Raw genomic sequence first — 11879 nt, forward strand, 5'->3', positions numbered from 1 at the left:
GTGTCAGTGTGTGTTTCAGTGTGTGTTTGTTTCAGTGTGTCAGTGTGTGTTTCAGTGTGTGTGTGTTTGTGTGGCCTTTCCTCTCAAGCCTACTGGAGCACAAAGGACAATCTATCACTTCCTCTGAGGCATCAGCCAGGACTGGCAACCTGGCACTCTCTCTCTACTCTGACACACACACAGTAAACAGAGACATACACAGACTGGCAACCTGGCACTCTCTCTCTGTACTCTGACACACACACAGTAAACAGAGACATACACAGGCTCACGTACACATTACTGTACACAGGCGTGCATACACACACTTCCTCCTTGGTGCCCAGCTGAGGAGAGTAGAGCTCTGCATCTATTGACCCCTAACCCCTGACCCTTACCGTCATCAGTCCTCCCACCAGGTCGTTAGTATGGGGGTCTTCCTCCTTGGTGCCCAGCTGAGGAGAGTAGAGCTCTGCATCTATTGACCCCTAACCCCTAACCCTTACCGTCATCAGTCCTCCCACCAGGTCGTTAGTATGGGGGTCTTCCTCCTTGGTGCCCAGCTGAGGAGAGTAGAGCTCTGCATCTATTGACCCCTAACCCCTGACCCTTACCGTCATCAGTCCTCCCACCAGGTCGTTAGTATGGGGGTCTTCCTCCTTGGTGCCCAGCTGAGGAGAGTAGAGCTCTGTGGTCCTCAGGATCTCCAGGACCCGGTCCAGGGCCTCTGCTACAGGCATAGGACTAGACTCCTGGGCCGCGTTGATGATGTTGATCACCTGGAGGGACGAGGGGGTTCAGTGGTATCATTTGTATTTATCTCTGTTATCTTTCTATATGTTTACTGTGGCCATGTACAGTATGTGGTAAACAAATGTATGCCAATAAAACATTTGAATTAGAGCGAGAGAAAGAAAGATATCATGGTTAGATACAGAAAGATATCATGGTTAGATACAGAAAGATATCATGGTTAGATACAGAAAGATATCATGGTTAGATACAGAAAGATATCATGGTTAGTGAGAGACTGAGGAGAGGTGGGAGTAGTTTATACTACAGCCAGAGACTGAGGAGAGGTGGGAGTAGTTTCTACTACAGCCAGAGACTGGGGAGAGGTGGGAGTAGTTTCTACTACAGCCAGAGACTGAGGAGAGGTGGGAGTAGTTTATACTACAGCCAGAGACTGAGGAGAGGTGGGAGTAGTTTATACTACAGCCAGAGACTGAGGAGAGGTGGGAGTAGTTTCTACTACAGCCAGAGACTGAGGAGAGGTGGGAGTAGTTTCTACTACAGCCAGAGACTGAGGAGAGGTGGGAGTAGTTTCTACTACAGCCAGAGACTGAGGAGAGGTGGGAGTAGTTTCTACTACAGCCAGAGACTGAGGAGAGGTGGGAGTAGTTTCTACTACAGCCAGAGACTGAGGAGAGGTGGGAGTAGTTTCTACTACAGCCAGAGACTGAGGAGAGGTGGGAGTAGTTTCTACTACAGCCAGAGACTGAGGAGAGGTGGGAGTAGTTTCTACTACAGCCAGAGACTGAGGAGAGGTGGGAGTAGTTTATACTACAGCCAGAGACTGAGGAGAGGTGGGAGTAGTTTATACTACAGCCAGAGACTGAGGAGAGGTGGGAGTAGTTTCTACTACAGCCAGAGACTGAGGAGAGGTGGGAGTAGTTTATACTACAGCCAGAGACTGAGGAGAGGTGGGAGTAGTTTCTACTACAGCCAGAGACTGAGGAGAGGTGGGAGTAGTTTCTACTACAGCCAGAGACTGAGGAGAGGTGGGAGTAGTTTCTACTACAGCCAGAGACTGAGGAGAGGTGGGAGTAGTTTATACTACAGCCAGAGACTGAGGAGAGGTGGGAGTAGTTTCTACTACAGCCAGAGACTGAGGAGAGGTGGGAGTAGTTTCTACTACAGCCAGAGACTGAGGAGAGGTGGGAGTAGTTTCTACTACAGCCAGAGACTGGGGAGAGGTGGGAGTAGTTTCTACTACAGCCAGAGACTGAGGAGAGGTGGGAGTAGTTTCTACTACAGCCAGAGACTGGGGAGAGGTGGGAGTAGTTTCTACTACAGCCAGAGACTGAGGAGAGGTGGGAGTAGTTTATACTACAGCCAGAGACTGAGGAGAGGTGGGAGTAGTTTCTACTACAGCCAGAGACTGAGGAGAGGTGGGAGTAGTTTCTACTACAGCCAGAGACTGAGGAGAGGTGGGAGTAGTTTATACTACAGCCAGAGACTGAGGAGAGGTGGGAGTAGTTTCTACTACAGCCAGAGACTGAGGAGAGGTGGGAGTAGTTTATACTACAGCCAGAGACTGAGGAGAGGTGGGAGTGGTTTCTACTACAGCCAGAGACTGAGGAGAGGTGGGAGTAGTTTCTACTACAGCCAGAGACTGAGGAGAGGTGGGAGTAGTTTCTACTACAGCCAGAGACTGAGGAGAGGTGGGAGTAGTTTCTACTACAGCCAGAGACTGAGGAGAGGTGGGAGTAGTTTCTACTACAGCCAGAGACTGGGGAGAGGTGGGAGTAGTTTCTACTACAGCCAGAGACTGAGGAGAGGTGGGAGTAGTTTCTACTACAGCCAGAGACTGAGGAGAGGTGGGAGTAGTTTCTACTACAGCCAGAGACTGAGGAGAGGTGGGAGTAGTTTCTACTACAGCCAGAGACTGAGGAGAGGTGGGAGTAGTTTCTACTACAGCCAGAGACTGAGGAGAGGTGGGAGTAGTTTCTACTACAGCCAGAGACTGAGGAGAGGTGGGAGTAGTTTCTACTACAGCCAGAGACTGGGGAGAGGTGGGAGTAGTTTCTACTACAGCCAGAGACTGAGGAGAGGTGGGAGTAGTTTCTACTACAGCCAGAGACTGAGGAGAGGTGGGAGTAGTTTCTACTACAGCCAGAGACTGAGGAGAGGTGGGAGTAGTTTCTACTACAGCCAGAGACTGAGGAGAGGTGGGACAATTGTAGGAACTGACAGAACTAACTTGATGCAGCTGTATACAGTTTGCACACACACACACACACACAGCATAAAGATATCAGCACACATCATCAGCAGCTCCTCCCATTGCTTTATTCTAGGAGGGAACAGCTACAGGGATTGACTACAGTGTCATGTGACGAAACTCAGGAACTCCCCGCAGTCATGTGACAGAACCTTGGGGACTAGGAGTGGTCATGTGACGGAACCTTGGGGACTAGGAGTGGTCATTTGACAGAACCTTGGGGACTAGGAGTGGTCATGTGACGGAACCTTGGGGACGAGGATTTATCATGTGACAGAACCTTGGGGACGAGGATTTATCATGTGACGGAACTTTGAGTACCACAGAGATCCTATTAAATGACTATATTACTATATACTAAATGACAGAGTTGTGTAAGTAATTCAATGAAACGTAGCTACCTTGGTGATTGGAGCTTCGATGGTCATGGAGTGGATTCTGGCCATGGAGGAGTGCCTTCTCTGGGAACTGCCTGTAAACACGAGTACAAACTCAACCACAACTAAGCTTTATACCAAAGATACATCAGCAAATAACACAATGGCTTACAGACTATTTACTAACTGTTTTACTAACTACATACTAATGGGAACCAGACTAAATTAGGTCTATTTACTAACTGTTTTACTAACTACATACTAATGGGAACCAGACTAAATTAGGTCTATTTACTAACTGTTTTACTAACTACATACTAATGGGAACCATCCTAAATTAGGTCTATTTACTAACTGTTTTACTAACTACGTACTAATGGAGACCATCCGAAATTAGGTCTATTTACTAACTGTTTTACTAACTACGTACTAATGGGAACCAGCCTAAATTAGGTCTATTTACTAACTGTTTTACTAACTACATACTAATGTGAACCATCCTAAATTAGGTCTATTTACAAACTGTTTTACTAACTACATACTAATGGGAACCATCCTAAATTAGGTCTATTTACTAACTGTTTTACTAACTACGTACTAATGGGAACCAGCCTAAATTAGGTCTATTTACAAACTGTTTTACTAACTACATACTAAATGTGAACCATCCTAAATTAGGTATATTTACTAACTGTTTTACTAACTACATACTAATGGGAACCATCCTAAATTAGGTCTATTTACTAACTGTTTTACTAACTACATACTAATGTGAACCATCCTAAATTAGGTCTATTTACTAACTGTTTTACTAACTACATACTAAATGTGAACCATCCTAAATTAGGTATATTTACTAACTGTTTTACTAACTACGTACTAATGGGAACCATCCTAAATTAGGTCTATTTACTAACTGTTTTACTAACTACGTACTAATGGGGACCATCCTAAATTAGGTCTATTTACTAACTGTTTTACTAACTACATACTAATGGGAACCATCCTAAATTAGGTCTATTTACAAACTGTTTTACTAACTACGTACTAATGGGAACCATCCTAAATTAGGTCTATTTACTAACTGTTTTACTAACTACGTACTAATGGGGACCATCCTAAATTAGGTCTATTTACTAACTGTTTTACTAACTACGTACTAATGGGAACCAGCCTAAATTAGGTCTATTTACAAACTGTTTTACTAACTACGTACTAATGGGAACCAGCCTAAATTAGGTCTATTTACTAACTTTTTTACTAACTACGTACTAAATGGGGACCATCCTAAATTAGGTCTATTTACTAACTGTTTTACTAACTACGTACTAATGGGAACCAGCCTAAATTAGGTCTATTTACTAACTGTTTTACTAACTACATACTAAATGTGAACCATCCTAAATTAGGTCTATTTACTAACTGTTTTACTAACTACGTACTAATGGGAACCATCCTAAATTAGGTCTATTTACTAACTGTTTTACTAACTACATACTAATGGGAACCATCCTAAATTAGGTCTATTTACTAACTGTTTTACTAACTACGTACTAATGGGGACCATCCTAAATTAGGTCTATTTACTAACTGTTTTACTAACTACGTACTAATGGGGACCATCCTAAATTAGGTCTATTTACAAACTGTTTTACTAACTACATACTAATGGGAACCATCCTAAATTAGGTCTATTTACTAACTGTTTTACTAACTACGTACTAATGGGAACCATCCTTAATTAAGTCTATTTACTAACTGTTTTACTAACTACGTACTAATGGGGACCATCCTAAATTAGGTCTATTTACTAACTGTTATACTAACTACATACTAATGGGAACCATCCTAAATTAGGTCTATTTACTAACTGTTTTACTAACTACATACTAATGGGAACCATCCTAAATTAGGTCTTTTACTAACTGTTTTACTAACTACGTACTAATGGGAACCAGCCTAAATTAGGTCTATTTACTAACTGTTTTACTAACTACATACTAATGGGAACCAGACTAAATTATGTCTATTTACTAACTGTTTTACTAACTACGTACTAATGGGAACCATCCTAAATTAGGTCTATTTACTAACTGTTATACTAACTACATACTAATGGGAACCATCCTAAATTAGGTCTATTTACTAACTGTTATACTAACTACATACTAATGGGAACCATCCTAAATTAGGTCTATTTACTAACTGTTTTACTAACTACATACTAATGGGAACCATCCTAAATTAGGTCTTTTACTAACTGTTTTACTAACTACGTACTAATGGGAACCAGCCTAAATTAGGTCTATTTACTAACTGTTTTACTAACTACATACTAATGGGAACCAGACTAAATTATGTCTATTTACTAACTGTTTTACTAACTACGTACTAATGGGAACCAGCCTAAATTAGGTCTATTTACAAACTGTTTTACTAACTACATACTAATGTGAACCATCCTAAATTAGGTCTATTTACAAACTGTTTTACTAACTACATACTAATGGGAACCATCCTAAATTAGGTCTATTTACTAACTGTTTTACTAACTACATACTAATGGGAACCATCCTAAATTAGGTCTATTTACTAACTGTTTTACTAACTACATACTAATGGGAACCAGCCTAAATTAGGTCTATTTACTAACTGTTTTACTAACTACGTACTAATGGGAACCATCCTAAATTAGGTCTATTTACTAACTGTTTTACTAACTACATACTAATGGGAACCAGCCTAAATTAGGTCTATTTACTAACTGTTTTACTAACTACATACTAATGGGAACCAGCCTAAATTAGGTCTATTTACTAACTGTTTTACTAACTACATACTAATGGGAACCATCCTAAATCAGGTCTATTTACTAACTGTTTTACTAACTACGTACTAATGTGAACCATCCTAAATTAGGTCTATTTACTAACTGTTTTACTAACTACGTACTAATGGGAACCATCCTAAATTAGGTCTTTTACTAACTGTTTTACTAACTTTGTACTAATGGGAACCAGCCTAAATTAGGTCTATTTACTAACTGTTTTACTAACTACATACTAATGGGAACCAGACTAAATTAGGTCTATTTACTAACTGTTTCACTAACTACGTACTAATGGGAACCATCCTAAATTAGGTCTATTTACTAACTGTTTTACTAACTACATACTAATGGGAACCATCCTAAATTAGGTCTATTTACTAACTGTTTTACTAACTACATACTAATGGGAACCATCCTAAATTAGGTCTATTTACTAACTGTTTTACTAACTACATACTAATGGGAACCATCCTAAATTAGGTCTATTTACTAACTGTTTTACTAACTACGTACTAATGGGAACCATCCTAAATTAGGTCTATTTACTAACTGTTTTACTAACTACGTACTAATGGGGACCATCCTAAATTAGGTCTATTTACTAACTGTTTTACTAACTACGTACTAATGGGAACCATCCTAAATTAGGTCTATTTACTAACTGTTTTACTAACTACGTACTAATGGGAACCATCCTAAATTAGGTCTATTTACTAACTGTTTTACTAACTACGTACTAATGGGGACCATCCTAAATTAGGTCTATTTACTAACGGTTTTACTAACTACGTACTAATGGGAACCATCCTAAATTAGGTCTATTTACTAACTGTTTTACTAACTACGTACTAATGGGAACCATCCTAAATTAGGTCTATTTACTAACTGTTTTACTAACTACGTACTAATGGGAACCATCCTAAATTAGGTCTATTTACTAACTGTTTTACTAACTACGTACTAATGGGAACCAGCCTAAATTAGGTCTATTTACTAACTGTTTTACTAACTACGTACTAATGGGAACCATCCTAAATTAGGTCTATTTACTAACTGTTTTACTAACTACGTACTAATGGGGACCATCCTAAATTAGGTCTATTTACTAACTGTTTTACTAACTACGTACTAATGGGAACCATCCTAAATTAGGTCTATTTACTAACTGTTTTACTAACTACGTACTAATGGGAACCATCCTAAATTAGGTCTATTTACTAACTGTTTTACTAACTACGTACTAATGGGAACCATCCTAAATTAGGTCTATTTACTAACTGTTTTACTAACTACGTACTAATGGGAACCATCCTAAATTAGGTCTATTTACTAACTGTTTTACTAACTACGTACTAATGGGGACCATCCTAAATTAGGTCTATTTACTAACTGTTTTACTAACTACGTACTAATGGGAACCATCCTAAATTAGGTCTATTTACTAACTGTTTTACTAACTACGTACTAATGGGAACCATCCTAAATTAGGTCTATTTACTAACTGTTTTACTAACTACGTACTAATGGGAACCATCCTAAATTAGGTCTATTTACTAACTGTTTTACTAACTACGTACTAATGGGAACCAGCCTAAATTAGGTCTATTTACTAACTGTTTTACTAACTACGTACTAATGGGAACCATCCTAAATTAGGTATATTTACTAACTGTTTTACTAACTACGTACTAATGGGGACCATCCTAAATTAGGTCTATTTACTAACTGTTTTACTAACTACGTACTAATGGGAACCATCCTAAATTAGGTCTATTTACTAACTGTTTTACTAACTACGTACTAATGGGAACCATCCTAAATTAGGTCTATTTACTAACTGTTTTACTAACTACGTACTAATGGGGACCATCCTAAATTAGGTCTATTTACTAACTGTTTTACTAACTACGTACTAATGGGAACCATCCTAAATTAGGTCTATTTACTAACTGTTTTACTAACTACGTACTAATGGGAACCATCCTAAATTAGGTCTATTTACTAACTGTTTTACTAACTACGTACTAATGGGAACCATCCTAAATTAGGTCTATTTACTAACTGTTTTACTAACTACGTACTAATGGGAACCAGCCTAAATTAGGTCTATTTACTAACTGTTTTACTAACTACGTACTAATGGGAACCATCCTAAATTAGGTCTATTTACTAACTGTTTTACTAACTACGTACTAATGGGGACCATCCTAAATTAGGTCTATTTACTAACTGTTTTACTAACTACGTACTAATGGGAACCATCCTAAATTAGGTCTATTTACTAACTGTTTTACTAACTACGTACTAATGGGAACCATCCTAAATTAGGTCTATTTACTAACTGTTTTACTAACTACGTACTAATGGGAACCATCCTAAATTAGGTCTATTTACTAACTGTTTTACTAACTACGTACTAATGGGAACCAGCCTAAATTAGGTCTATTTACTAACTGTTTTACTAACTACGTACTAATGGGAACCATCCTAAATTAGGTCTATTTACTAACTGTTTTACTAACTACGTACTAATGGGAACCATCCTAAATTAGGTCTATTTACAAACTGTTTTACTAACTACATACTAATGGGAACCATCCTAAATTAGGTCTATTTACTAACTGTTTTACTAACTACATACTAATGGGAACCAGCCTAAATAAGGTCTAAAAAGAGTCTAAATGAGAAAAGAGAAGAGGAGAGACCAGGAGAGGAAGACTTCACCGTAGACGCAACGACACTGGCTTTTTCCTCACTAGTCACATGTCATGATAAGTATCTATCTCCAAAGATGTGTCCAATAAACAAGTAGAAGTCAAATAATAATAATAATCAGCTAATATTAATACATTTAATTTGTAACGCTGTTTTAATAGAAAAACAGGTGCTCAACAGAAGATTTGTCTTTCATAAGGTCTCTAGAATATTTCCATAGTCTCCCTCTCTGTCCCACTCCTCTCACCATCGCTCCCTCGAGACGTAGTTGATCTGACATCCAACGAGCCTTTCCTCCGGTCCTTATGCTTACTGGACTGGATGTCTAGGGAGGGGAAAACACACACACAGGCGCACACACACACACACACACACACACGTTTGTTTTACTATCCTTGTGTGGACCCAAACAATTGATTCCCATTCAAAATCCTATTTTCCCTAACCCCTAACCTAACCCTAACCTTAACCCCTAACCCTAACTCGAATCCCTAATTTTAACCCTAACCCTAACCACTAAGCCTAAAATAGCCTTTTTCCTTGTGGGGACTGGAAAAATGTCCCACTTGTCTGATTTGTCCTTGTTTTACTATCATTGTGAGGACTTCTGGTCCCAACAGGACTTCAGGTCCCAACAGGACTTCTGGTCCCAACAGGACTTCAGGTCCAAACAGGACTTCAGGTCCCAACAGGACATCTGGTCCCAACAGGACTTCTGGTCCCAACAGGACTTCAGGTCCCAACAGGACTTCTGGTCCCAACAGGACTTCAGGTCCCAACAGGACTTCAGGTCCCCACAGGACTTCAGGTCCCAACAGGACTTCTGGTCCCAACAGGACTTCAGGTCCCCACAAGGATAGTAAAACCAAAACAGACACAGGTCATCCTTCAGGTATGTTCTGTATGTCCTTCTAGTTACAGGTATGTTCTATATGTCCTTCTAGTTACAGCAGGTATGTTCTATATGTCCTTCTAGTTACAGGTATGTTCTGTATGTCCTTCTAGTTACAGGTATGCTCTGTATGTCCTTCTAGTTACAGGTATGTTCTGTATGTCCTTCTAGTTACAGGTATGTTCTGTATGTCCTTCTAGTTACAGGTATGTTCTGTATGTCCTTCTAGTTACAGGTATGCTCTGTATGTCCTTCTAGTTACAGGTATGTTCTGTATGTCCTTCTAGTTACAGGTATGTTCTGTATGTCCTTCTAGTTAGAGCAGGTATGTTCTGTATGTCCTTCTAGTTAGAGCAGGTATGTTCTGTATGTCCTTCTAGTTACAGGTATGTTCTGTATGTCCTTCTAGTTACAGGTATGCTCTGTATGTCCTTCTAGTTACAGGTATGTTCTGTATGTCCTTCTAGTTACAGGTATGTTCTGTATGTCCTTCTAGTTACAGGTATGTTCTGTATGTCCTTCTAGTTATAGGTATGTTCTGTATGTCCTTCTAGTTACAGGTATGTTCTGTATGTCCTTCTAGTTACAGCAGGTATGTTCTGTATGTCCTTCTAGTTACAGGTATGTTCTGTATGTCCTTCTAGTTACAGCAGGTATGTTCTGTATGTCCTTCTAGTTACAGGTATGCTCTGTATGTCCTTCTAGTTACAGCAGGTATGTTCTATATGTCCTTCTAGTTACAGGTATGTTCTGTATGTCCTTCTAGTTACAGGTATGTTCTGTATGTCCTTCTAGTTACAGCAGGTATGTTCTGTATGTCCTTCTAGTTACAGGTATGTTCTGTATGTCCTTCTAGTTACAGCAGGTATGTTCTGTATGTCCTTCTAGTTACAGGTATGTTCTGTATGTCCTTCTAGTTACAGGTATGCTCTGTATGTCGTTCTAGTTACAGCAGGTATGTTCTGTATGTCCTTCTAGTTACAGGTATGTTCTGTATGTCCTTCTAGTTACAGGTATGTTCTGTATGTCCTTCTAGTTACAGGTATGTTCTGTATGTCCTTCTAGTTACAGGTATGTTCTGTATGTCCTTCTAGTTACAGGTATGTTCTGTATGTCCTTCTAGTTACAGGTATGTTCTGTATGTCCTTCTAGTTACGGGTATGTTCTGTATGTCCTTCTAGTTACAGGTATGCTCTGTATGTCCTTCTAGTTACAGGTATGTTCTGTATGTCCTTCTAGTTACAGGTATGTTCTGTATGTCCTTCTAGTTACAGCAGGTATGTTCTGTATGTCCTTCTAGTTACAGCAGGTATGTTCTGTATGTCCTTCTAGTTACAGCATGTATGTTCTATATGTCCTTCTAGTTACAGGTATGTTCTGTATGTCCTTCTAGTTACAGCAGGTATGTTCTATATGTCCTTCTAGTTACAGGTATGTTCTGTATGTCCTTCTAGTTACAGGTATGTTCTGTATGTCCTTCTAGTTACAGCAGGTATGCTCTGTATGTCCTTCTAGTTACAGGTATGCTCTGTATGTCCTTCTAGTTACAGGTATGTTCTGTATGTCCTTCTAGTTACAGGTATGTTCTGTATGTCCTTCTAGTTACAGGTATGTTCTGTATGTCCTTCTAGTTATAGGTATGTTCTGTATGTCCTTCTAGTTACAGGTATGTTCTGTATGTCCTTCTAGTTACAGGTATGTTCTGTATGTCCTTCTAGTTACAGCAGGTATGTTCTGTATGTCCTTCTAGTTACAGGTATGTTCTGTATGTCCTTCTAGTTACAGGTATGCTCTGTATGTCCTTCTAGTTACAGCAGGTATGTTCTATATGTCCTTCTAGTTACAGGTATGTTCTGTATGTCCTTCTAGTTACAGCAGGTATGTTCTGTATGTCCTTCTAGTTACAGCAGGTATGTTCTGTATGTCCTTCTAGTTACAGGTGTGTTCTGTATGTCCTTCTAGTTACAGGTATGTTCTGTATGTCCTTCTAGTTACAGCAGGTATGTTCTGTATGTCCTTCTAGTTACAGGTATGTTCTGTATGTCCTTCTAGTTACAGCAGGTATGTTCTGTATGTCCTTCT

General features: G+C 39.4%; 1 protein-coding gene across 1 annotated transcript in view; it reads right to left on the bottom strand.

Moving 5' to 3' along the window:
* Positions 1–511: 511 nt before the first annotated feature.
* Positions 512–11879, bottom strand: part of LOC311125491 (high affinity cAMP-specific and IBMX-insensitive 3',5'-cyclic phosphodiesterase 8A-like) — a gene marked incomplete at its 5' end in the record, with an annotated part of 33337 nt that continues 21969 nt past the window's right edge. Inside the window, 3 exons of the mRNA XM_084199537.1 lie at positions 512–758; positions 3385–3455; positions 9153–9230. Of these exons, the coding sequence (XP_084055663.1) occupies positions 576–758; positions 3385–3455; positions 9153–9230 (332 nt within the window). The remainder of the gene's footprint in view (positions 759–3384; positions 3456–9152; positions 9231–11879) is intronic.

Source organism: Coregonus lavaretus (genome assembly GCF_964263955.1).
Source record: "Coregonus lavaretus genome assembly, contig: HAP1_SCAFFOLD_3636, whole genome shotgun sequence".
NCBI lineage: Eukaryota > Metazoa > Chordata > Actinopteri > Salmoniformes > Salmonidae > Coregonus > Coregonus lavaretus.